Source organism: Sitodiplosis mosellana, unplaced genomic scaffold (assembly GCF_009176505.1).
Source record: "Sitodiplosis mosellana isolate CC-2019 unplaced genomic scaffold, AAFC_SMos_1.0 Smas_scaffold_3, whole genome shotgun sequence".
NCBI lineage: Eukaryota > Metazoa > Arthropoda > Insecta > Diptera > Cecidomyiidae > Sitodiplosis > Sitodiplosis mosellana.
Genome location: NW_022595246.1, coordinates 3,511,702 through 3,538,884, shown reverse-complemented (window position 1 = coordinate 3,538,884; position 27,183 = coordinate 3,511,702). Strand labels below are relative to the sequence as shown.

The 27,183-nt window shown below is 36.6% G+C and overlaps 4 protein-coding genes across 21 annotated transcripts in view; all 4 read right to left on the bottom strand.

The window, feature by feature from the left end:
- Positions 1–182: 182 nt before the first annotated feature.
- On the bottom strand, positions 183–12,710 carry LOC129566576 (histone-lysine N-methyltransferase PR-Set7-like). Of its 5 annotated transcripts, XM_055442652.1 has the most exons (6): positions 10,112–12,562; positions 9,507–9,947; positions 9,120–9,422; positions 1,756–2,884; positions 1,045–1,611; positions 183–896 (listed from the first exon to the last, which is right to left on the bottom strand). In XM_055442652.1, the coding sequence occupies exons 3-6, from the start codon at positions 9,127–9,129 to the stop codon at positions 686–688; spliced, it is 1,917 nt and encodes a 638-aa protein (XP_055298627.1). In that variant the 5' UTR covers positions 9,130–9,422; positions 9,507–9,947; positions 10,112–12,562; the 3' UTR covers positions 183–685. The 5 variants fall into 5 exon arrangements, with proteins under 5 accessions (XP_055298627.1, XP_055298625.1, XP_055298623.1 ...); XM_055442650.1 differs by lacking the exon at positions 9,507–9,947 and having other exon boundaries at positions 12,078–12,710; XM_055442648.1 differs by lacking the exon at positions 9,507–9,947 and having other exon boundaries at positions 10,158–10,497.
- A 1,582-nt stretch (positions 12,711–14,292) lies between these two features.
- LOC129566586 (histone H3.3A) lies at positions 14,293–18,299 on the bottom strand. 2 transcript variants are annotated; one of them, XM_055442665.1, is made up of 3 exons: positions 18,154–18,299; positions 14,739–15,033; positions 14,293–14,538 (listed from the first exon to the last, which is right to left on the bottom strand). In XM_055442665.1, the coding sequence occupies exons 2-3, from the start codon at positions 15,018–15,020 to the stop codon at positions 14,410–14,412; spliced, it is 411 nt and encodes a 136-aa protein (XP_055298640.1). In that variant the 5' UTR covers positions 15,021–15,033; positions 18,154–18,299; the 3' UTR covers positions 14,293–14,409. The 2 variants fall into 2 exon arrangements, with proteins under 2 accessions (XP_055298640.1, XP_055298641.1); XM_055442666.1 differs by lacking the exon at positions 18,154–18,299 and adding an exon at positions 16,196–16,345.
- A 617-nt stretch (positions 18,300–18,916) lies between these two features.
- On the bottom strand, positions 18,917–21,896 carry LOC129566585 (histone H3.3A). Its single transcript, XM_055442664.1, has 3 exons — positions 21,737–21,896; positions 19,431–19,730; positions 18,917–19,222 (listed from the first exon to the last, which is right to left on the bottom strand). The coding sequence occupies exons 2-3, from the start codon at positions 19,710–19,712 to the stop codon at positions 19,094–19,096; spliced, it is 411 nt and encodes a 136-aa protein (XP_055298639.1). The 5' UTR covers positions 19,713–19,730; positions 21,737–21,896; the 3' UTR covers positions 18,917–19,093.
- Positions 21,897–22,856: 960 nt separating this feature from the next.
- The window catches only part of LOC129566571 (putative uncharacterized protein DDB_G0289263), a 62,428-nt gene continuing 58,101 nt past the window's right edge, over positions 22,857–27,183 (bottom strand). For 7 of the 13 annotated variants that reach the window (XM_055442638.1, XM_055442637.1, XM_055442643.1 and 4 more), the window contains 5 exons: positions 26,854–27,181; positions 25,583–25,838; positions 25,249–25,512; positions 24,920–25,116; positions 23,801–24,679 (listed from right to left, as the gene is read on the bottom strand). In XM_055442638.1, the coding sequence (XP_055298613.1) occupies positions 24,205–24,679; positions 24,920–25,116; positions 25,249–25,512; positions 25,583–25,838; positions 26,854–27,181 (1,520 nt within the window). In that variant the 3' untranslated portion in view covers positions 23,801–24,204. Of the gene's footprint in view, positions 24,680–24,919; positions 25,117–25,248; positions 25,513–25,582; positions 25,839–26,853; positions 27,182–27,183 lie in introns of all 13 variants that reach the window. The other 6 variants (XM_055442635.1, XM_055442633.1, XM_055442636.1 and 3 more) reach the window with 2 other exon arrangements.

The following is a 27,183-nucleotide window of genomic DNA, read 5'->3' as shown; positions in this document are numbered from 1 at the left end:
CGCAGATTCTACGAACGAACGAACGAACGAACGAACGAACGAACATGTTCGCATACGAACGAACGAACGAGCGCTCGTTGACCGCTCTGAAGTATAGCTAATTTGTCTAAGTTGGTACAATTGAAAGTTATTCCATTTAACTAAAAAAAATGGTGAATGAAAGAAAAGGGAAAGAATACTAATTGTAAAATAGAATTTTGATTTTGTTTTGCCAAATCGTTTTTCACCCTTTTGATCTCAATCAACCCATTGAAATTTCTCCAAAAAAATAATAAGATTTTTGTTGTTTTGGCATTTGAAACAATAACGGAAAGTAAAAAAAAAAATCTTTTCCAAAATTTCCAATAGTTCTTTTGCTCTCTAATCTGGATTTAAAAAAAAATGAAATGCCTAAATATACAATTGACTAAATTACTACAAAATGTCTAAAGTTAACATGATTCATGAATAAAATTTGTAAGCCTTTCGTCGAATGATCTCGTGACTCATAAATAGTTTATAGGAACACTTTCGAGTTGTTTTTTTTCTTCAATAAGATATTTCTTTTTCCGCTTCAACTTCTTCTTTTTGTTGCATTGAGAATGTTTGTTGTACGTATGTGTGTGTGTGTGTATGTGTCGTTGACATCACCACGTTCGAGCGGCATTTACATATATTCTAATGCGTTGGTTTTTTGTTCCTCGCTTTACAGAGCGAGCCAAGGGTGATTAACGAGCGATTCACGTGTACGGTCACCGTAGTCATATGTCAGCTCCTCACCCTCTTTGATATTTTCCTTGGCAATCAATACCAAATGCGGCCGATTTTTATACGTTACAATCTTTGTCACAAGATTACCATTGCGCGAGTGGTTTACAAGACGACCCAATTTGCCCGTTTCGGCTGTTGCATCAATACTGAAAGATGACACAAAGGGTATTGATTAGATTTTTATTTTGAAAAAATTAAACTTTGTTTCTATTCCCGAAAAAATCAATAAAAAGAGCAAAAGGAAAACAAAAATTCGAAGGAAAAAATTCAATTCCAATCGAATTCGACACTCACCACCACTGTTGTTCTTTGTGTTTAAAATAATACATATAGCACCCAAAGGCCACGTCTTTAGCATAAATCTCCTCACGCCGATCGGCTTCAATTTGGTCAATCAGATCGCCAATATACTCAATGACGAATTCGCCACGTGCAAACGGGCGTCCAGCGCAAATTCCACGACCCTTTTCCTTGAAGTACTTCACAACTAGACCGTCTTCACATTGCTGTTCGATGGCCTTTTCAATATATCTCAAGTGCTCTAATTCAACGACCTTTTTCGTTTTGCGAATGCTACGTCGCACCGGAAAGAAATCAGTCATTTGTTTCGATTGCATTGGTTTTTGCAATGGGGTTGACGATCGTGATATCGGTTTTGGTGTTGCACATTTCACAATTTGCGATACAATTTGGTCAACATTCGACTCAATATTTAATGCAGACATTTCGCAATCAACGTCATTTTTCGATTTGTCAGCCTTTGTATTATCATCGGGTGCGGTAGCGTTGGTAGTTTTTGCTTGAGCATCGGCCACAGCGGTGAGTTTTGTGAAGTAGGATTTGGCGTTATTGACCGTTTGGCTGGAAAACACAACAAAAAATGTTATAAATATAACAAGATTTTCGAACGGGATAAAATCAAGATCAGTTTTTGTTGTTCAATTGAAAATGATTAAATTCAAGTAAAAATTTGTCAAGGAGATAGATTTTTTTCAGGACACTTACCCTTTCTGTTCTAGTTTTCCTCTGGCTCGTTTGACTGTTGGCCGTTTGATTGCATTGGTCCGGGCCAAATTTGGTTGTGGTAAAACTTTTGGGCTGTCTTCATGTGTTGGCGTCGATATAGACGGGCACACAATGCGATGCGGTGTCGTCGGTTTATTGCCATCCGTGGAGCTGAGTTCGAATGATCGGTCGCTAACCACGCCACTATCACAAGAATTGCTATCTGAATCGTGAATTACATCAATTGGCCCATTTTCGTTGGCCCATCGACTTGCACATTTGCGTGGTCGTCGCTTTCGAAGTCTTGGTTTTTCACATTTTGTCTTTTGATCATTGTTTGCCATCGCGTCGTTTGGTGCATGCATATCATTCTGTTCCGCACTGGATTCATCCTCCGACGATTTACTTTGAATATTATTATTATTGGCAGTGTTTAGCACAGAGGAGTTATTGAATACGGTAAATGATGTTGCAAAATTTGGGCATGCATCTAAATGCTTGTTGATGACAATCGATGATGCTTGAATTTGTGATTTGTCAATGTTCAAATGGAGCACGGGCTTTTGTAAAAAGATATTTGTCGGTTGAATACTGATACTGGTAATGTTGCCATTGCTATTTTCGTCGGTGCTGTTGCGATCACCGTTGATCAAGCACAAATTCAAAGCTTCGTCATTTTTCATATCATCCCCGTTCAAGATATTCGCATCGTTTGCGTTGGCATTTAGAGTTGCAAATTCCTGTTCGTCGTCATCACTTTTTGTCAATTCATTATTGTTACCAACGTCGTCGCCACCGTCGCCGCCGCTATCACTCAAATTGTTCAATTGATCTGCGGTGAATGCATCGCATGCATTCTCATCATCGCTACCAAATCGTGGGTACGAGTGTGCTTTGAGTGTGCGTTGAAAGAATTTTGTAATTGCTTGATTATCGAATTGTTTTTGTATTTTGTGCAGTGATTTCCGTAGATTTCGTGTTCGTTCCACAATGGCCAAGTCACTCGTACCATTCGTTGCCATCTTTCGCAATTGTTTGCACTCTTTCTTCCCAATAGCAGTGGTTACCTTAAGTTGACCTTTCGCCGCCGCAGCAGCAGCAGCAGCAGCACCAATTCGTGGTCGTCGCCCTGCAATACAGGAGAATAAGCAAACATTAACATCACACATAAATCAAAATAACTTTCAATTCCGATTTGGTGGTGGCATACGTCATTCAACACAACAGAGATAAATTAAAATGCTGCCAAAGCAGAAAGAGAAGAAAACAATCCAAACGTGCTACGTGAAATGTAATCAACAATAACGTTGTCGGATTGTACGTAATATATTATTGTACTCTACGTGTAGTACCTAACCTAATGTGAGCAAAACTGAAAAAAGTAGGCCATAGAAATGCAATGAGTGAATGAACTCTTTAGTCACCATGGTTAAATATCCGCTCATTCACTTCACTTCAAATTCGACCCGAAAAAAACAACACACGCCGCGCGCACATAGCGCGAAAGAAAGACGCAAACTAACTAACTCTCTTACACACACACATACGGAATCACATAAATTGCATATATCGCTCTGGTGCGCGCGTCCGACCTAGCGCGCACACACAAAACAATCAACAGTACAATTTATAGGCAAATAAATAAAATCGACAAAAAGCTACAAGTATTAGAGAAACGAAGAGGAAAAAAAAGAAGAAAAGTGCTTGGTTCGCCCGATGCTTTGTTTAGGTTGTGAATGCGCTCGCTTATTCGCGCGCATAAACAACACGTAGAGGAAAAGCGAAGGCACGCAGTGATTTTTCTGCGCTAGATGATTTTTACTACTCTCTCTCTCGCTCTCTCTCTCGCTCTCTCTCTTGCTCTCTCGCCCATTCGTGCAATAAAAAAATATGGTTGTTGTTGTGTTTTACTTTTTATATTTGTTATTTTTTTTATTTTTTTTTGTTTTATACAATGTGCGAATGTCGATTGGCTGCTGTTTTGTTTTGCTTTCGACACATTACGACGTTTGCACTAGCTACTCGGTGCGCATATGATATATCATGCTGGTGCTAAAGGTATCAAACTCGCCTATGAAGCTGTGCTGTGTAGTACAGTCATCTATTGATGTGTGCGCAATGGCACATCATAGAAGCATGTAATTATGGCTCTCTCTCTATCCCTCTCTATCTATCTTTTTTGTTTTTGTTTTTTATTTTTCAAAACCGTGTTGTGTATGCATGCATCGAAGCGAGCGCAGAAAAACATCAACAATCGATTTGATCGTACACACCCGTTCGCGCGAGCACAAAATGCTGAACAATGAGCGAAAAAAGGCAAATGGGCGAAAAATCCAAAGCCTAATAGATAAAATGTCGACAGCGTATACAAATCGCAAAGCATGTAAATTGATATGAATTATGAACGCGGATAGGAGAGTCTCGCTCGCGTACGCACACACAAACACATGCTGTGTGATCATATGAATTTTGTTGTTTACATGATCTTATCGTAGATCGTGAGCGCGAACATTTCCGAACCGATCGATTATTATCGCAACTGCACTGTACGCCGTTTATTCAAGACACTAGCCGCATTATAGATAATTGCAAAGCGAAATCAATATCGAATCTCTCTCTTGGATGCATTCACAGAAGACGAATGAAAATAAATGGCAAAAGCTTATTACTGTTGCACTTACAAACGGCCACAAATGCTTGCACATCGCCATTCGTAATGGATTTAATTGCTGGGACGTGATTTTGTTGCGCTCGCACAAAACCAAGTTGAAATGAAAAAGAGAAGACAGAAGAAAAAAAAACTTGAAAAACACTTTTTTTTAACTAGATTTTTCTCTCTTTTGCTGTTTATTTCGACGTCGACATTCAAGTTATAAGCAGTGCCATTAATCAAGCACGGTTCAAAATACACATAATATCATCAATTTCAATGCAAGTCTCCATAAATTTTTCTGAACGCGAAAGAGAGGAAAACACGATAAACGGCATTGAACGATAACTAGAATTTTGGGAGGGAGTTTTCGTAGTTTTAGCCATGCAAACAAATTGACAAAATAGAAAAACGTTTTTTTCTCTTCTTCTTTTCTCTCCCTCACTCTTAAATTACGCTCATTGCACGCACACAAAAAAGCAACAACATTTGTACTCAACAGTGGAATGCTTCTTATACTGATACATGTATTTGGTTGGAACTCGGTTGACCGAAGCGCCATCTAAAGAACCGATCGCGGGTTCGTGATGTCTGTATGTTATACTTCAGTATGACGTTTGATAGAACGGAGAGTTTACTTGATTGTATTGTCATTAGCCTTAGATTATCTAGGTGGTGTTTGCGCTCAATGTCAGTTGTCAAATTCAAAGTGAATAGGAGAGTTGTTTGTACCCGTCGAAAAGGCGGCGGTAGAATTAATAATAATGACGCAAACTGTACAAATAAATAATTGAAAAACAAAGAAAATGAAAACATTCGTATGCTCGATTAGCACGCATCGTATACTGTTTGATATTGATATTAAACTACAAATTGTTTGTACACACAATTTGTTTGCTCGACTGTTGTTATGCGTCGCTGAATTTCCTCAATCGTTTTGTTGTGTCTTTTGTTGTTGTATGTCACAATTTCATGCATAAATTATACACATTAAATTCATTGCATTTGTCTTTTCTCCGGGACAGTTATTTACCAGCACTGTCACATTCGCTGAGCAAATATTAATTCCGAAATTGAATTCAAACATGAAATGTATGATGGTTTTTCAAAAACGATGATTGCGAAAATGATGAATGAACAACTCGATGAAAATTACGGAAAGAGATCATGTGACGCTCAATGCCCATCTCGCTGAAAGATTGAACGATTCACATTTATGGATTTTAATTTTGTAATGCGTTTTTTTGTCATTGTTTCATTTATTACATTATTCAATTCAATTCAACGCCTTAAAAGCAACAACCGCTGCGAGAAAAACAAAAAATTGCCTGTTCACTTAACGAATTTCGATTTTTTTCTTCTCTCCATCGATGCTCTGCTTGCGAAAAAAATAATGAACGGCAACATTGTGATGGGTTTAAAATGCACGCTTTGTCGCCTCCCGAATCAATGGATGAGATTCATAAATCACGAGATAGCATGAATGACGTGACCATCAGATGAGTCATCGTGCACTTTGTTGCAATCACCAGAATGAACAACAGAGCTACCTCATACGTATCATATATCATGATATACGCTTATGTCACGGTACTGATTTTCAGTTTCTATCATTTTATGCGCTCTCTTTACGCCGCCTTATTATAGTGAATTTAGAATATGCATTTTTTGCTAACGTACCACATAAATTGAATTGGTGCGTCCATTATTATGTACACTTTGTGTTGAATGCATTTTGGTATTTGTGTTGTCATTTCTAGGCTAGATATTCCTAGCTTGGCCAAATGAAACTGAAATGCCGACGATTGAAATTTGCACGCATTCGAATCGCAAGATTGGCTAATTTCATGAAGAAAAAATGCCAAAATAATATCAAAGTTCAAACAATTTTTGAAGGGAATGACACATGACATTTGAACAGAACATGCGTACATAAGAGAGCGGTCACTCTCTTTTTTGGCTATAGTCAAAATATTACCAAAAAAAAAACAGAAAGATATATGACGTGGTGCCAAATTAAAATATTATTGTTGTGGTCTACATATAATGCACAAGTGAATACAATTGTGGTGGCAAACAGCGCTGTGTACTTATGTGTGGTTTTCCTGTTTGATATTGTCAATGGAATTGCCGCGCTATGCAAACACAAACTTTTAAATCCAAGGGCTTCAATGAATAAATAATACGTGTTTTAAAATTGCTCATGATAAGATGAACGAAAATAGAAATTAAGGACATACAAGGTCTTTCTGGCTATTTGCGGTATATAGCATGTGAAGTGACATAGAGATGAACAGAAAGAAGAAAAAACGTAGAAAGAATTGATTTTATGTTTGACGAGAGAGCGAGTCCTTAGCGCATCGAAAAGGTTTTAGTTTGTTGGTTTGAAAATTGCGTAACGATTGAGAATTTGGGTCAAAGTAAATAAATTGACAGATAAAATGACAAAAAGTACGCAACAAAGCGAACACAGCAAACGAATCGACCGACCGACCGACCAACCGAACGAACGCAGAATAACAAGAGAAAGACGGAATCACGCAAAAAAAATTTAACAACAACACAACAATCGACCGCGCGTACGAAAAAAAAACTACAACAACAACAACCAAATTCTCTTCGCTATTATTCTGCGTGATTATGAGTGTCTCACTTTGTTCCGAGCGCACATAAGTAGTGTATGTGGTGTTCGAAATCTGCTGGTGTCAATAATGCACTCTTTTTTCTTCTTCTCTTTGATGCAATTGCTACTGCAGTTCGTCGTCATCGTCATCGTCGTCGTCGTCGATTGACCGCTACTGTTGCGACACAACGATGAGACACAGAGCATGCGACGCATTCATTGCAAAAAAAAGTCTCACTTTTCTTCATTCGTCGGTTTTCTAGTCGAGTTATGTCCTTGGCTGTTTTGAGTGTCTTTTTTCAGATTCGCTCGCGCCGAATTTATGCCATTTGTATATATTGAAACTCGTTCTCTCGGTCGCACCATCGCAACCATACATATCTCTCGGTAGATATATACACTTGAATGCTATACGCCACATAACACAATCGATACACTACACACACCGCGCACACACTCCACTTTTCGACTCTCGTCTACAATGTATTCGTATTCACGGCGAGTGCGGTGGTTTTTGCAGTTTAGTAGTAATAATAACAACAAAACAATTGATAATTACTAGCGAACTCATTAGCTGCAACGCGCAGACCTCCAAACAAATTTCAAACTGACTCGATCAAATTCGCATTGGTCATGCATTTCAAACGCGACATGGTCCACCGAACAACTATTTACGGCTTATTATTGAGTGTACATTTTTTTTCCGCTGTTCTGCTGATCAATACAAAAATTGTGTTTGTGATTTGTATACGCACACATGCGATTGCAATCGAACCTAGTAAATCTTATGCGAATGAACGGGTTGGAAAGAAAATTCGCTCAACGAATGATAAAATATGGATTATTTTTTGAATTCGATTAACCATATCGTTATTACATATTGGAGTAAGTATCCAATAAATCGTATGTCTGTTTGACGTGCACACATTTTCGTGCTGATTAAGCAAGTAAATTGCAATGCAGTTGTTTGGTTTCAGTTTCGATGCGATGTTTTGACTAATCCGCTGAGCGTATCATTTCGGTCTAGCTAAAAAAAAGAATGCAAAAACAACGTACATACGCTCATGGCGCGCTTGGCCCGCCACGAAAACGCAACACACGAAATAGAATGACAAATTGGCACCAAGTGGCCGCCGCCGTCGTGCATGTCATCACCGGAATATTTTGTTCGTAGAACGAAAGTCGTAGAAAAAAAAATTGCTTTCATTATTCCCACCTACGATTCCATTAGCACTTTAATTGAATTTTCCGTTGCAATTATCGTGCCACGAGTCAAACCAACCGAGCAACGATGTCAATGAACAAATGAACGAAGATGAAAGAAAAACTTGAACCAATGACATTGGCAGATGCTATTGCCTCAGAAAAATAAATGAAGAAATAAAATCACATAAAATCGATTCCGTTCGATCATGAAATAATCAACGATACATTCATTTTGCGCGATATTCAAATGCAAATCTCTCATTGTGATTAACACTGAGCAGCTAAATAAAACGTGTATCCAAACGCTGTATCGATATACAATGCTCATGAGCAGCAACAAGAGAGTAGAAGAAATAAAAACACTATATCTCCATATTCAAACCCTCCAAATCGTTTGGTAAATTATATTGCGCGTTTTAAAATATGCAAAATAGAGGAGACGACACACTAACAATAAGCAAAATATGAATAAGTTGAAACAGAGAAAACTAACTCCAAAAATCATATAATACATTCTATGTGCACTCTCGCGATGACGAGAAAGGCTCGACAGAATAACTCATTGAACACCCATAAAAAAGCGATTGAAAAACTTGCGATTGATGGATAATAGGGATATTAAAACTGTATATTTTTCAATTGTCAATTGGTTTTTTTTCGTTATTATTGTTGAGAGGGACGGGCTTTTTGCAATATTTTCTGTACGTGAGAATCATTCTACTGACTATTACTGACTTAAACAATAGCACGTTTTTTTTCCTGTTCTTCTCGTTCTTCGACGAAAATTGCCAAACACACATTTTGTAAATTGCACAGAATAAAACTTATAATAATAAATTTGATTATAAATCTACATGAGAAATGAGATGTGTCGCGTATGCTTACCTCGAACCATTTTTTTCTCTCCTCCTTATCTGCTGTTCTTCAGTGTGTAAAACAAAAACTTGAAGCTGCGATTATTGCTAAAAATTTCGGTGTACTGCACTTAGTTACTTTGCTTGTTTTGTTATTTTCCGCCTTCCCACTTTGTTACTGTCGTTATGTGCTTCACCTTGGCACCTTCTGCATATGTTCATCTATCCGTCGTTGGAATCCGTTGTATGTGTTTGTTTATGTTTTCGCTTAGTGTCGACGAGATGTTTGATGTTTGCTTCATTCGATTAGATTTCGTTCATAAATCTTTTTCGTCTATGCGGAGGAAACGAAAACAAATAGGGAAAACTTTTAAAACTTTTTGATTGCAACTTGTAAAAAAATGTTGTTTTTTTTTACTTTCAGTTTTTCAATTGAAATTGAATCGATATTTTTATGACATAATTTCACTATTCAACGGCACCTATATTCACTCCAATGCAAATCTGTTTCAATTCATTAGCATTTCGGTGTTGTGGTAAAATGTCCGTAACGATCTGGGTATATGATTTCCTCTATATCTGCGTTCACTCTCGTCGAACACCAACTAATTAATTTTTATTGATTGACACAAGTGTGATGGAGAGCGCGCAAGAGGAAAAAACAAGACCGCAGAGCTTCGCTTTGCTCCGCTCTGCGTTCTTGAGTTTTTAGTTACTTAATCTATTTTGTTGTTTCACAACAAACTATTTTTTGGCGCACTACATGAAATGTATTTCATCGAAGTAACTTTGAAGTAATATATTTATTTGCAAAATGAATTACAAGATCTTGGTTTTATTCTTTTTTAAAATATACTGCCTTTGGTTATATAATAATATGAGCATAGAATCTAAAATCACTTCAATTCTGTCCAAGACTCAGAAAATATTATACGAAAAATTAATGTAATTTTTAAACAACATTTGATAATAAAAATTTGATTGGCGCTTTAGATATTATGCACTTATTTGTCGTTAGTGCACCTGTTTTAAATTAAATAAAAAATATGAGCATAAAGTTCAAATTCACCATAGTTAGTTTCATCACTCAAAAAGTATTAAGAAAAAAAAATAAGCAGATAAGTAGCTCTACATTTCATGTAGTGCTAAAAAGTGCGAAAAACTAATATTGAATAATAACATTGTTTCTCGTCGGATCGCTTGCGAATGGGTCTCGTTTATTGTGCGACAAATGCACACGGGGTATACGCGCGATGTGTGTACGATATAGATATTTATTTTCTCTTGTTATTTTTAAAAATTGTACCGATCCGATGTTCGGCTGTTGATACACTGCGTTGGCACGGTAAAGAGCGACTACAAAGCGACTTTATTCACTGACATCGGTCGGTCGGTCGATTGTCGTTGTGTGTCGTATCATTCCGATTCGTTTTGTCGATAGTGTACACACAGTGTCTCTCTCTCTCTCTAGCGCGCACACCGCGACATATTACAACCAAAGCGTATGAATTCACGGTTTTGTCGTTGTATTTATTGGCATTGTAACCTCATCGTTTGGCGTACACGCGCGAATATCAACGAATGAACGAAAAGTAAAGAAAAAATAAATCATCATATACAAATTTGAAGCCAGTCAATCGTTCGAACGGCTAAACAAAATATACATGTGCGCTTTGTCTTAGATCTTTGAGAATACGAGTTGATATTTCGCGGAGCAATAAAATATGATGAAGAATGAGCGGGAGTGGAAAAGAGAGAGAGAGAGAGAGAGAGAGAGAGAGAGAGAGAGCGAGAGAAAAGTGAAAAATGTGTGCAACGCATATATGCAACCGTTGTATGCAATGCTATTGAGTTGCAGTTGTTTTACGGTCTTTCTTTTCGCTCGACATTCGTTCGGCCGATTCTGTTTCGGTTTTATCATCGCATTTATTTATTTTCTTCGTTTCGAAAATAATGTTTAAGCACAACATACAGGTATTTTGTTGAGAGCTTGCACGCAACAACACACAGAAGCGCGTACGCAAATTGTTATAAAACAAACAACCAGATGATGGATTCATATTTCTGTTTTTTCTTCTCGGATCTCTTTCGGCTCTGAACATTTCATTGGGTTGTTGAGTGCGTGCACGGATGCAGCGCTCTCAGCGGTTCCACTGCTGGCGTCAATGTGTTTTATTGGAACTCGAATTAGAATCCAAAGCGCGCGATTGCAAATGTGTGTTGGCACAATTTATTATAACTCTCGGGCCCTCACGCTTTGCCAAATCGTAATCGTGCAGAGAGTGAGAGATAATGAGAGCGCGTGAACGAACGAGCGAGTGAACAAACAAGTCGACAAATCATTTGAATGTATTCACGCGTTGTCTTTTCACTCTATCTCTTTGCTCAATCCATTCGCTTTGGCTGAACAAGAATCGTAGCATATATTCTGAATTCAAATACGACACATTTCAAGTGAACAAACAACGAAAGAAGAAAAAAATCCCACACATGATTTTATGGCCGCGCGCGGAGTGTAGCGCACGCTCTTCGAAATACAACTTTTCTCTTTCACTTAATGAAATGTTTTCCAATTTCATGCACCCAATTTACAGCTGATATTCGTCGACTCGATGCGTACACAACGATTCACATGCAGTTCATTTTTGGTTTCCTTGACCTGCAATTTTTCTACACAATTTCCGATGCGATTTTCCTTGCGGAATATTATGAATTTTGGTTTCTGTTGTTGAAAGCAATGAACTCGGTGAAACAGTCCAGCTGAATGAACAACTGCTAACAAAGTAATTATATGTTGCTGTTGCTGTGGTATTCGTTTTAAAAATGGCTTTGTATTCTCACTCACAAAAATACATTAATAATCGTGCCTTACGAAACTGAATGGCGCACACAATACATATTAGATTCTTATTTCTCACTTTGAACAGAACATTCGTTGAAAAAAAAAACTAAAAAAACAAAAAAAAAACAAATGTAAAATATTAATTACCTGATTTTGGATTAAATTCGCTTTTCCCAGTTTTGTTGCAATCTTTTTCATTTCCGATTCAATGCCATTCAGTCACAATTAAAATATTGTTGTTCATCCAACATGCACGCAACTTTTTTTTCTTCTCTTCTCACACACGAGTTCACTTTTCGAACAACAGAAAATTTGGTTGTTTGAATGAGATTTAACTTTTTTCGTCGATGATTTGATTTTTTTTTCTCCTTAAAATTATTTTGATGTGTTGTTAAATGAACACAATCGTTTTTAATTTCTCAATAATTGTTTTGCAAATCGTTTTGTTTGGCGGCACAAAACGCTGCTTCTCAACGCACAATGGTTTTAAGCCACACACAAGCAATTCGATGTATACGACGAATGATAAAAATTGAAAGAAAAAAAAACCTTTACATTACGAATCTCACTCAGTCTCTCACTCTGGCCTGTGTGTATGTCGTGCTGAAGCGAATTCAATATGGCTGCGCATCGGTTTGAAACGCCAACGTCAACGATAGACAAATGCTACGAGGCGGAAGACAGACAAAGAAAGAACGAAAATATTGGCAGCAAGACAGGCGAAGTGGCAAAGCAACAAGCCATTCACAAAGCCGCTCTCTGTGTGACTCTCAATGGAACGAGACAAACGTATTCGCCGCACGGCGAACTGGAGGGAGGCGGGGAGGTACGTTATTAAGCGTCAAATTGCCGAACCATCGTTTTTCGCCATACTAGATTTCAAATCAATTCAATATGAATTTATTTCGTTTATTGCGGAAAAATGAATTTTTATTTATGATTTAAATAAAAAAATGTTTATTGAATGACAATTTTTCTTTTCCATACGATTTTTTTTTAAATGTTTGATTTTCATTCTAATCCAGAAAAATATTGAATATTGATTGATTCATGACCGTTTTTGATGTTCATTAAACTTAGCTAGTATTTGATTCAAATGTAGGTAAAAAGCAAAATGTTAGCACACGTTCCTGGTTTACCTACCTAATTGAAAAGAGATGAGAAATACGTAGAAGAGGATTCATTTGTTGTCAGATGCGGAATAGCCTGTCCATTCAGTGCAACACTCGATCAAAACAAAATCTGAAGGGGAACTCAATCGACTCAAAACTTTAAATAATGTTCAATCACAATCGCACTCAGTGTCTTGCTTTATTCCACAATTGGGAATGCTTTTTAGGGTTTTTTTTGACAAAATACTCGAAATTTGCAAACTTATTCTGAAAATATCTAAATATCCGATTTTTTTTATTTGCTCACCAAATATTTTCCATATGAAAATGTGGCATTTATGTATGAAACACCAAATGTGTGTTTTAACAGCAGCTGAATACATTTGGAATTCTTACTATTTTAGGTACCAAATGATTTAACAAAATGCGTTCGGAATCTGTCAAATTTTCCGAACGCATTTTTCAAAGTCATATTTCACTGATAAACAAGCAACGTTGACAAAGTGAATGAATGCATTGGCGCAAAATATTCCCTGTATTATTCCGGGTGATTACTTTTTCTCTTGTGCTCTGCTATGGTGATTATAATAATGGTATTGTTTGCATGATTTTCTATTGTTATGAGCTCCCTTTTTTTCATTCTTTTAAGCATTCGTTCGTCACGAGGTGGCGTTGGTTTATGACTCTGAATTATATTCAGGGCCAAAAATAGTTTCCAGACATGGAAATAAACTCGCGTTCAATATACTTACCATCGTTGACAAAAAACAGCTCCGTCTCATGATTTGGTGTTACCCAAGTAAAGAAGTTCAAACAACCAAACGAGGTTTTTTTTATTCTCTAAGCATCGAAATGAAAAATTTCATGATTTTATTTCAGAAAACGAAATACATAATAATTATTCTTAACATATTTATGTGTATGAGAGAAAAAATGAAAATTGTGTCATTTCGGTTATCTTTTTCTGATTGATTTAAAAAACTGAAAAAAATTTCACATCTATTTTGTAATAATCATATTCTATGATCGAATCATAATGGTTTTTTGTCCTGTTTTTTTGTTCATTTCTTTACTGTTTCATTTTTATTATGTGATTATGTTCTTATCTTGCTTTTTATTTCTGTCAAATTGTTGTTTGCTTTTGTGTTATGCTCTCGTTTCGAATTCACTGGAATGAATTGAATGAACAAACGAAAACGGACTGTTTATGTTGTTTGTGATGGGACGAAGAAAAAAAAAACGATATAATAATAAGCTGAACTATTCTTGAAAAATGTACTACACAGAATCAATACAGCTATCGTATTTAATATGATGTAATTGTAAGATTAATGAAAAATTGTTGAAATTTGTTGTTTTCGATTCGCTTAAGCACGTTCGCCTCGGATACGACGAGCGAGCTGGATGTCTTTCGGCATGATAGTGACACGTTTGGCGTGGATGGCGCACAAGTTGGTGTCTTCGAACAATCCAACCAAGTAAGCTTCGGAGGCTTCCTGTGATGCGAAAGAAAGGAAAAAAGAAAAAAACAAACGGAATTAGTGAGAATAATACAAAAAATGTCTTCTTTGCTTTGCATTTAGAGAAATTTGTTTCAAAATGAAAAAAAAAAATAACGAAAAATTCGTCCAAGTCTTTTGAATGGATGAGACAAAAAATCAAAATTGAATTGAAGAGAATGAAACGGTATACTCACTTGCAAAGCACCGATGGCGGCCGATTGGAAACGTAAATCGGTCTTGAAGTCCTGAGCGATTTCACGCACCAAACGTTGGAACGGCAATTTGCGGATCAACAATTCGGTGGACTTCTGGTAACGACGGATTTCACGAAGAGCGACGGTACCTGGACGATAACGATGTGGCTTCTTGACACCACCGGTCGATGGGGCGCTCTTACGGGCAGCTTTGGTGGCCAATTGTTTACGTGGAGCCTTTCCTCCAGTAGATTTACGAGCAGTCTGCTTGGTACGGGCCATTGTTTCTTCTTACCTAAATAATGCAAACGAAAGTGAAAATTTTCAGTTTTAGAAAGTGAACAATAATTTAAACAATCGATGCATTGATCTATTGCTAATAATCAAGTCTTTTGAAACAAGAAAGCCTTTTAACCTATTCATTATTATTCTTCTCAACCAAAATATTGTTACGGGTTTTAATTAAAACAATAAACGGCTTGTCCGGACAAGCGAACAGAAAAAAAACTGTTTAGATTTCTTTCGAAAATTCGCATTAAAAACAGCTGAGCTATAGTCAAGCGTCGCCGTTTGGAATGTGATGCCGATGAGTTGCAGGATTGGCGTGAACAACGCAATCTCCACGCATACACACAGCCTAAAGAGAGAACGAGCGAGCTTGGTGACTTACATAAAAAAGCAGCAATCGCTTGCACGCCGCTCTAATATTTGTAAACAAAACGTGAGGAAGTGTCGTTTTTCAATGACCCTGTTGTGTGTGCTACGGAGACGACGTCAACAATGGCGTAACATAAAAGTCTATATGATGCATTGCTGTACCTATATCGATTGCAAGAAAGTTCATCGCACAACGACAAAGAGAGAAAGTCTATCTGCTCATACACCGTTCAAAATATTTAAAATATATCAATTGTAAAACGGCCAAATCATTGGAAATTCCCATTTTTTAACAAAAAAACATTTTTTTTTTTTCTTAAAATTATGCATAAAAATGCAGTGAACACGCAAAAATAATTGAAATGGAAAAATCGGCGAAAATTGATGCAATTAATTTATGCACAAGTGAAAACAACTAAAAATAAAATGGCGTCGATGCGCGCGGAATAAAATGAGTATATGCACGTATATTGCGAGGGAGAGAGAGAAAGAGAGTGAAGAAAATTAAAGGAAAAAGTACAGCCAACACAAACACTGAACGCATTTGTGAAGAGCATCACACGAAAGTGTTGTTGTTGGCCACCGAAGGTAATGCAAACACACTCTCATATATCTATGAATTCAATAAAATGGCTTATCCGAAGACAAACGAAACAACGATGATCCATATCCCCCCTCTCCCCACTACATTCTATTTACTGTTGCTTTTTGCATTCGCGAAACAAACAAAAAAACAATCACGACAAACGTAAATCGTAATTTACAAACGGAATTGAGTGATTAAATTTAAGCTCAAGTACCTTTCACCAAATCACAATCGACGGTATTATCGATGAGTTTGTATTTTTGGAATTTCACAGATATCAAACAACAAAAATAGCTGTACGGTTCTCGCCGTAGTACACGAATGTGTGCTTTACGATTTGTATTCAATTGCAAACTGGAAATCCGATTTCAATGTGAAAATGAATGATTCGGTTTGAGTGGCGCAACATAGCCGATAGAAAGGGATATTGGTATATGGCAATGTGCTATTGAGGTATGCGAACATGAAAGAGACGGCCGATCAAACAGTTTTCGTATGTTTCTCAGTTTATGTGTGAGAAAAATATGTAAGCGGGAAAATGGCACAGCAACAACACTAAAGTGTTTGAAAATGCACAAGCTCTCTACGGACGACAAAATGATTGATAGATGGCGACGCACGATGGAAAAATTGTACAATTCGAATGAATTACAACCGAAAGAAAAAATTGTTTTAGTTCGTAATTACTTGTTGTATGTTAGTTAGACTAAAATATATCGTCAGCATAACAAATGTAAAATGTTGACCGTTTTGAACTAAATTCGCATAAATTGTTTAAAAATTTATCGATACAATTTCGTAATCAGTGGCAATCGATACGGGTGAATGATAAACCGTTTGTTTAATTGTTTTGCATCGAAACATCTGTCTAGATTGTATGGCTACAGCTTGATGACTCCAACACGGTGCGACAACGAATACACACAGAGAGACAATGCGATCTTTGTCGGTCGACTTTTCGGGCTTGTACGTTTGAACGATGACGACTAATCACGTACACACATCGAAGCGATTTGTTTTGTTTCGTTTAGCCCATCCGATTAGAATATGAATGTAGAGTATGTTCTGTGAATGCGACACAACACTGACCGTCCGATCAAATGTACACACATTGGAACGGCATCGCGAGCCTCTCACAATGCGAGCAGAGAGAGAAGAAACAAAACAAACATCCGAACACACAACGAACGTGATCTGTGTAAACGATGTGGAATGGAGGAAAGAAGCCCCAGTAAGATATTAAAAGCAAACCGCATTAACTGCGCATGTGTTGTTCCTCTCGTTTTTTTTCTTTCACGTCGCCTTCGTTACAATATGTATACACTCAATACACAATTATTCGTCGGAACTAATGTAATGGGTACTGTTTCTCCTTCTCATTTGGCGCGCGCGTCTATGCATGTGTGTGTGTGTGCGTACGTGCGTGTGACGTTATTATTTACAGTTTGAGTGTATTGTTTCTCTTATTTTTTCCCGCTGCAAACGAGTGAGCAGTGAGCGAGTAAGTAAGCGGCCACATGAGCGAAATACAACATACCGAGAAAAAAAAGAGATTGATGAACACTTTCTTATGACTGTTTGGGCTTCATACTTTTTTTTTGTGTGTGAGTTGAGAGTTTTTCGTCACCGAATTAAATTAATGACTGCCCGATCGGATTTCCCTATGAACTTTGATGGTTTTATTCCATTTTTAGCGAAATTAATTTCGATTTTGCCATATTTCGAAGGATAAATGGCACGAATTTAGTTTATACTAAAATTGAAATGCGAAAATTTATGATATCCACACGAAACTAAGCACACACAGAGGGAGAGCACAGACAATGTAGTGAATGCAATTGGTTGATATGATATTTCCAATAGCTAAAAATAAAATGGCGTCATTCGTCGTCGCGCGTACAACACAACACGATTGTGAGGAAATAGAAAATAATTTACGATTTTTCGATTTCGAAATTTTCTTATCGATTTTAATTGTTTGACCCAAACAAATTATGAAAATTTTATACAAAATGATGTGAATGAATTTTTGGCGATTTTTTTGGAGTTTTATGCCCGCGATTTATGCGAAATAATTTTCAGAAATTTCCAGAACTTTCTTTCACTTGAGCGAAAAATTAAAAGTAAGCGAAAAAAAATGATTTTTTGTTCAAAGAATCAAGACAAACTTACCTTTTGCTTTTGGTTTCACACACAAGTCACACGGATTAAACGTCTGAACGATTCAGAGAGCACAAATAAACTGACAGACACCGCTAAGAGCGCAATAATAAATATTATAGGATATCGTAGTATGCATAGCAAGTGAGAGTGTCGAATGAGAGTCAGAGTTGGAGAGAGAGAGAGAGGTGGTGAGTTTTGTGTGTGGGGTAAATGTCTCAGCGCCATCTGGTGTATTTGAAAAGCAACTGCCTTTTTCATGAAAAACTGATGAAAACTTTGGACGAATATGGAAAATATGAAAATAAATTCGTTCTTTTTTATCTTTGACTCGATTTTTGTGTGAAATCTATTAAAATCCAGAGATTTTGCTTGAATTTTGAACATTTAACGACTTTTCCATGATTCAAACGAACAGCTGAGACTGACAGTTGAGCCATAACAATTTTTGCCGCCTTATTTGCATTGACCTCATAACATTTTATATAAATAATCTTTCTTTCATATCATTTTATATCCAAATACAGATTTAATTCATCCCATTTCTTGTCTAAAAATGAAATTCATCTTCGTCTGGTGATTGACACAACCGAAAAAATTCATATTTAAAAAAAAAAGCCGTTGCAAATGTCAACAAGAGTGGAAAAAAGTTCATTCCGATACGCATATTAAAAATGAGATCGTCCCACTTCTTTCTTCCTCTTTCATATGCATTTCAATGCCAAAATGCTGAAAGAAAAACATCGAAAACAATCAAATAAAAACGCAAATGATATTCGTCTAAGAAATTTAAGTCGGACGTCGTTAGTTTTATTTATGGTTTATTTAATCAAATGTGTTTTTTTGCTTATCAAATGTAGACAATTATTTTTAGTAATGAAGAGAAAAAAAAGGTTTGCAAAATAATTGAAAACGAATACGTAAAATCCACTGTTATTAATATTGACAGTCCTTAAGCACGTTCGCCTCGGATACGACGAGCGAGCTGGATGTCTTTCGGCATGATGGTGACACGTTTGGCGTGGATGGCGCACAAGTTGGTGTCTTCGAACAATCCAACCAAGTAAGCTTCGGAGGCTTCCTATGATGCGAAAGAAGGGAAAAAAGAGAAAAAAGAAAAAAACAAACGGAATTAGTCAAATGAATACGTAAAATGTCTTCTTTGCTTAGCATTTAGAGAAATTTGTTTCAAAATGAAAAAAAAATAACGAAAAATTCCTTCAAGTCTTTTGAATTGGATGAGGAAAAAAATCAAAATTGAATTGCAGAAAATGAAACGGTATACTCACTTGCAAAGCACCGATGGCGGCCGATTGGAAACGCAAGTCGGTCTTGAAGTCCTGAGCGATTTCACGCACCAAACGTTGGAACGGCAACTTGCGGATCAACAATTCGGTGGACTTCTGGTAACGACGGATTTCACGAAGAGCGACGGTACCTGGACGATAACGATGTGGCTTCTTGACACCACCGGTCGATGGGGCGCTCTTACGGGCAGCTTTGGTGGCCAATTGTTTACGTGGAGCCTTTCCTCCAGTAGATTTACGAGCAGTCTGCTTGGTACGGGCCATTGTCAATTAATGTTTCGTCTAAAGAAAAAAAAACAACAAAAAAAAACGGAACAAATCAATAAATTTTTGATGAATTCATGTTTAATAATTCAAAAATAGATGAGGTAGTATAGTTAAAGAGGGCATTAAAATAATCATATATCACTCATCGTGAGCGTCATTGCATAAACCGGTCTGCTATGTCAATATAAATACACAGAATATCTTTGAAAGTGATAACAAAGTTACTAATGAAATATGGGCAAATATTTTCTTTGCAACCGAAAAAAAAACGTTAAATTACTACTCAAGCTGACAGTCTAATGCGCGCAAAACAAATAAACGAAAACCAAATAAATCGATTGAAGTAAACCGAAGCTATGCTCAATATCCAAGCCAAGCTCTTGAAAATATGTGTAACAATTGGGTGTACGTGTTGAAATAGCGATGCCAAGACGCCCAAGCGAAAGAGGATGGTAAAGAGGAGATCGAAAGTGGAAAATGAACCCTCCAACGGTCACACACGGAGCGATGCACGAACATTTTATTTTTCAATCAACGGTGCTTCTATCAGGCGACACAGCCGTCGCACACGCAGTGCAAATGTGTGCGTGCGTAGCAAAAACATGTACCGACAGGCTTGGGTTGAATGTTTTTTTTTCTCCATGTAAATTACGAAGAAAGAGCAAAAGAAGAACAAGGAATACTAGATGAGTCATTATGACGAAATCCAAACTGTGTGACTTTGAAACTTAAAAAAGGAAAAACAAGTACTTCATTTGGCCAAACACAGGCAAAATATGCAAATGAAAGATATAAACGGCTGATGAATTTCTCAGATTTTTTTCTCTATAGAATATAAATCATAGCTTTTCTTGAAATGTTCCCAAAAAACAGAGTTCAAACTCCACAAATCCGATAACGTACAAATGGCATAGTAATTCATTCTACTACAAGTCCCATATCAATAATTCGTCATTGAAATTCTTGTTAACAGAATATCATGTCGTGGCTTGAGACAGTAATAATAATTATCGAATCAAATCATCGAAAGTTCGTGACACGTACGCTCAGGCTATAAAGAAGCCCGAACCCGTGCACACGCGCATATTTATCTGGTAAATTCGTTGCCCCGACCGCACGCCGCACACAAATGGTGCACTCAAAAAATGTGTGATGTTGTGTCCGGATTAGCGTGACTGTACTTCGGCCAATTCAAGCTGTGTGTGATGAGGTAAAATGTGAAGAAATTTCAATTCGCATTACAAAAAGACTTTACCTCCACTCAACGCATTCAACAATATTCAGAGTGATTGTTATGATTGCCCAGAAGAAAAATATTTATGTACGTGCAGTTGGGTTATTCAATGATAATTTTCCAAAAAAAAAACATTCTTGGAAAGTCATATGAAGAATCGTTTTCATAATAATTGCATTGTGCGCTGGCCCAGATACAGAAAAGCATACAGCTCATATAGAACGAACATTAGAGCGATATCGAGGGAATCAAAATCGTTGGAACAGAATGTAATGTAAAGATGGCAAGAAAAAACAACAAAACGAATGAACGAAGGAAAAAAAACGGCACGAATGTAATTGTGCGAAATGCTCAAAAGTGGAGTGGGGAAGCCTCCAAAACTCATACTACGTAATTAACATTTTCAATTTTTTTTTCTCTTTGATATATCGCGTGCTCAATACAAAACACACGATTGAATACATCAAAGAGCTCATAGCACGTCACACATATATGGCTTGGTCCAACGACAGTATGCAATAAACAAGATGGCGACGGATGCCACAATAGCGTTCAGATGAGCGGAAAAATCTATTTTATTAAAATATGCATTTTTTTTTTCGAAATAATTTCTCACATTTCACTTTGATTCTTTTGGAAAATAATTTTTTCCCTCAATTTTACAACACTTTTGCAAAATGGAAAGAAAAATTCGATGAAAAAAAAAATTGACGAAATTTTCAACGACGCAAAGGGAACTCATTTATTTCACAACACGAAAAATACAAGTTTGCCTCAATTCACTTACCTTTTGGAAAAATGTATTACTGTTTCGCGGGAACCAACGCACACACACGCTTAGCTTGGTCTGTTGTCAACAATAGTGTTTATTTGTTATTTAGGCGGTCGAAGAGACTCACACGAGTTGCTGTGTTTACGCTACGAACTGAGAACACACAATGAGAGAAACTCAACAAAAATACTAGCTTTTTAATGGTATTTGAAAACACATGTTAGGAGAGTGTCGCGAAAGAGAGACAGAGTGAGAGAGAAAACCACACACATTACGCTCATTTGCAACTGTTTTGCTCTCTTGCTTACTGGTACTCCTCCGTCTTCGCATTGCGCGCACACGCACACACAAACTCTCTCCTTCTTTACTCTCGCCACACGGTTAGCATGTATGCTTCTTGCTCTCTCGCTCTCTCGCTCTCTCGCTCTCTCGCTCAATTCTCAACACACAAGTCAAATTGGAATCGGAGAGTCAGTAATTTGGTGAAAAGCAATCCTTTCACCGTACAAACTTTGAATGAAATAACGCCATCTGTTTTATTGAACGGAAAACACAATGCGGTTTCCATATACATGGCCACGTAACGATTTTATCACTTTGAATAACTCGAATTTTTAGTTCTATTCAATGAATAATTTCATATTTTGATTTAATTCAATTTTGAACATTTTTTTTAGCTAAAACGATGTCAAAATTTAAGCATTAAATGTTGATCGTTGGTTGATTTTATATTTTCAGTACTTTGAAGACCTACATTAAATTGAATGGTATTTCTCATTTCAAACGTCAACTGTTTGAAGTTTTCCATGTTGAAATTCCCACATTGACGCCTTTTCAAAGATAAAAGAGAATATTACCTTCATTCATTGGGTTACAGTCACACGAATGTGGGCAAAACTGGGAACAAACAGGGAAATGTCTTGTACTCTTGTATGTAATGTCTTGTCATATTGTTCGTCAATCGTTCAGTGAATTCTTAGTATGTGCTGCGCACTTTCGTACTCATTTTCACTCACCAATTGATCCAGAAATGTCTTCAGCTGCCTTTCCAGATTCACACCTTAAATTTATCAACTTATTCATTTCAACAATTTCAAATCAAATAACACAGAGATTGCTCTGTGAACTCGAGATATATGTAGCGAAAAATAACTTTATTATAATTTTGTTTGAAATTAAATACAATCCGTATTTCATAAGGAAGGGTTGAAAATTGATAAAGCCTTAATTCTAGTACAACATTTCTTTTCTTAAAACAAAAATAGTTTTTCATTTCTAATGTAAAAAAAAATCGTATTTACATAAAAAAAAAAACATCAAAATGAGGCAAATCATTCCAAATTTGGAAGTCACATTAATCGAAACAAAAGATTGGATATTTACAAAAGACTTCCATGAAAAAGAAAGAAAACATATTGAAAATTGCTCATTTTCTACATATTGTCATTAGCTTCTAATCGTCATTGAACTGAATTTATTGTTATTCATCGAATGGATTGTTCCACATTTAGCGTTATCTGTTTTCCTTGAATCAGCAATTTTCAGTCCGCATTTTGTTGGTTTTTTCAATTGCATAACAAAATTAAAATCTATAGTTGCTAATTATAGCGGCAAAGTGTAAACTAATCTCTAGTATTGCAAACAAATCTTTGATTCCGTTATTTAATGTCTATTGACAAAATCAACATAAAATTGTTATAAGGAATGTAAACCTCAAAACAGTAATATTTCGGTTAGGTTCAATGAAAAATGGTTCAAAATGTAAAAAAAGTTACTTTTTTTGTGATGAATGCGGTTAGAAAGTGTTTTTAGGAGAGGCAAAATTGGTTAATTCAATGCAAAAACACAGAAGCGATTTTAAGTTAATTCTAATCGAGAACATTCTCAAGTGACACAAATAACGTAGAGGCAAAAAATTTCAAAAACAGGAAGCATAAAATCACAGAGCTGAGGCCTTGCAAACAAACAAAGTATAAGAAACTTATTGGAAAAATCGGTTTTTAATCTATTGTCTAAAACAAACAAAATGTGTGTGCATTAGCTGATGTGTGCTGAATTATTTAGTAAGTCGAATGTTCGTTTTGAAATTGTTTTCCTTTATTCTTAAATTGAATATAAATCGTATAAATGGTCAATTGGATTAAAAAAATAGTTGTAATAATAAGCAAATGGAATATTTCTTTTTTTTATTATAATAAATTGTTTCATTCGATGTCATTCATCGATGCGAAAAAAGAGTAAATATTAGATGAATGTAGATGTAAATCGATATAAAGCGTGAGTTCTATAAGTTATAATCTAATTCAGTGTGTCAATGAAAATCGGCATAATAAATGTTCTTCTCTTTCTCTTCTTTTTTTCTCGTTTCGCTTAAGCTAAGTATAAATCATTTAATAGCATTATGACTCGCTGTGTTTTTCCATAGTTTTCCTTAAAATCTTAAAAAAAAATGTCTGTCGTTAGCTTCGACTTTTTTTTCCGTCTTATCCAATCAAACTCAATCGGCTATTTGTCTTCCGTAGTTGGGCTCGCCACGGTATAATATTGTCCGGTTCATCGTCACTAGCTTTATGTAAATTATCGGTTGATGCATTAATTGGATTGGTGTTATGGTTATTATTAGTTTGGTTATTTGTGTTATTATGGATGTTTCGAATGTCATCGTTGTTAGTTTTATGATTGCCGTTGCCGTTGCTGTTGATGCTGTTGCTGTTGTTGTTGTGGTTATTGTTATGATAATTTGAATTGTTATGGTTATTGTATGAATGATTCGAGTTGTTATTGCTTAATGTTGAGAAATTGCTATTATCCTTGGTGGCGGAGTGATGTCGGTCCTCCATTGCACTGGTTATAAAGCTAATATTGTCAATTGAAACGGCACGTTGCGCTTGACGCATATGCCATGATTCGGACAGACGAACGGATGGTTCTTCTACTTTCGGTGTGTAAAGCGCAGCTCTGTTTCGCAAACAGTTGTACAATTTGTTTTTTTTTTGTTTGAGTTAAATTTATGCAAGCGCAAAAGCATACCGGATATATAAAAAGAGAGAGAGAGAGAGAGAGAGAGAGACAAACAAGAGAGTTGTTTCCGTTAGTGTCAACATGCACGCCAGGGTCATATTCATATTCATATATTTACAAAAGCAAAGAGAGAGATAAATTTTTTGTTTTCATATATACAAGAAAATGGGCAATTACTTGAGTTTATTTTCGGCTTCTTCGCGACGTGCCAATAAGTCACGCTTCCATTGTGGAATTGCGGACAGGCGTCGATCTTCGGCCTCTTTGATCATTCGATCCTCGAAATCTTTCTTTGCACGTTCAGCCGCTTTCTTTGCTAACATTTGACGCTTCCAGTCGGGTATGATGTTGCCGGCATTGTCTTTGTCCGGAATCTAGAGTGGAACAAGTTTTATCGTGAGATTAGTCATCTGATCGATTTGAAATTAAATTCAATTGGAAGAAAGAGCATTGAAAAAAAGAAGAGATTAAGAGTTTACAAATCCACTCGTCTTGATTGTTCGTACTTTTACCTGTTCGACAAAATGAGTGGCTGTAAATTGTTTGGTAATATCTAAATAAGCCTCTTTGTCGTATGATCCTTCCATTTTTGCCTTTTCCACTTTCATTTTGCGTATGCCATTGATGTCTTTGGACATTTTCAATTCAGCGATCAAGTCCGTTTTTTGCGATAAAAATGCTTCATTGGTTGATGATAAACATTGCATGCTCATGCTCCTTGTTGGTGTGGAATACGTTTTTGCTAACGGCTTATTTTCGGTGCGTCGAAGCTGCGAAAATCACAAATAAACGGGTTATCGATCGATCATCGGCTGCGATCCGAAGAAAGCAAATACAAACCTGTACACTGTTAAGATCCTGTATGGAAATAGCGGAGAGTGGTTGCTGTTGTTTACGTGTGGCTGTATCTTGGGGCGGTGGAGGTGCTGGTATATTGCTAGCCGTGCTGTTGAGTGTGTTTGTTTTGGAGTTTGGCCCGTTTGCATCGCCATTGGTGGTGGTGATTGCGCCGATTGGAGGCGGCAATGGTGGCGGCGGTGGAACCGTTTGATTTGATGCTAGTTCAATTTTCATATAGTCTTCTGTATCTGTCGACCTGTTTATACATTCGAAATTTGATTTTCTATTAATACGTTATCATCACACAGACACACACATTCACTTTGCGAATCATCGTCTTCGAAGAAAGGTGTCGAAAATGCCTGAGTTTTCAATTAAAAGTTCAACGCTTCTTTCTTAACTCATCGTGAAGAGAGTGGAAATAAGAAAGAGAGGAATAAAAAAAGAAATAGTTTTCGCTTCGGCTATAAAATTTGTAACACAACCGTTTATTTCCGGTCTGATAATTTTTCGTTTGCACTGACCTCCTCTCTCATTCGCTCACTTCTTCGTCTCATATACAGCGCGTTGTACGAAGAAAAATGAACATCTCTCATCAACAAGCATTTACTGTTTCTATCAACACAAAAATACCACTCGTTACATCTCTGCTATGTGCGGCTGTGTTCATTTAGTTTCACTGCGCGCGCACTTTTCTTGCAATGTTCAATGGGCGCTTTTCGCACTTATTATCAAATGTAAATAAGTCGAAGTGTTGGAGCGAATGAAAGAATGATCGTAAATTACCAGACCTCAATAGCAAGTCTCTTTTTTTCATTTATTCAATCAAAACTCGAACTATTTTATTTTACGATTCGAGCAAAGCGGAATTTTCTGTTTCACTATTAACCGAAGAAGAATTCCAGATTTTAGTTTCATTCTTTCTCGCAGAAGAAACTTGAAATTTGTGTTGTTTTGAAAGTTCATTGAAAATTGGATCTAAAAACGAAACGAAAACTTATAGAAAGTAACGAGAAAAAAAAACAAAAGACCCCATGAAATCAAATCAAATCACAGCACTTGAATGAACTTGAAAGATTAATTTTCGTTTCAAAAAATCTCTTCAAACAAATATTGAATTTTTTTTTCAATTAAAATTGTGACTTATTTTAATCAAACTAGTAGGCACTCGACACCATTCTTATAAAAGAAAATTCACCAAAGTTTTCAATCATTTCGTTCACTTTTCTCAAAATTAAACCAAACATTAAACTGCTACACTTAAAACTCACCGTGCAGATGAAGCTGATGAGCGCTTATCACTAATGCTTTTAAGATATTCCGATGGTTTAATTAGGTGGTTTGATCCATCCGATGTTCCATTGGGGAAACTGGGCGGCACAAATGGTAAAACCAGTTGTTTGTTCACCAAATTTGGACCGTTGGAACGTGATTGAGCTGTTTGTCCTTGTGCAGTTGCTACTGATACAGACGACGATGCACAATACTGTGCTTGATATGTTTGATATTCGTCGGATGATGAAGCACTACCACCGCCGTTACTGTTCTGATGTTGTACTGACGACGTTGTACCATTGATAAGCCGTGCTTTCTTGTTTGCT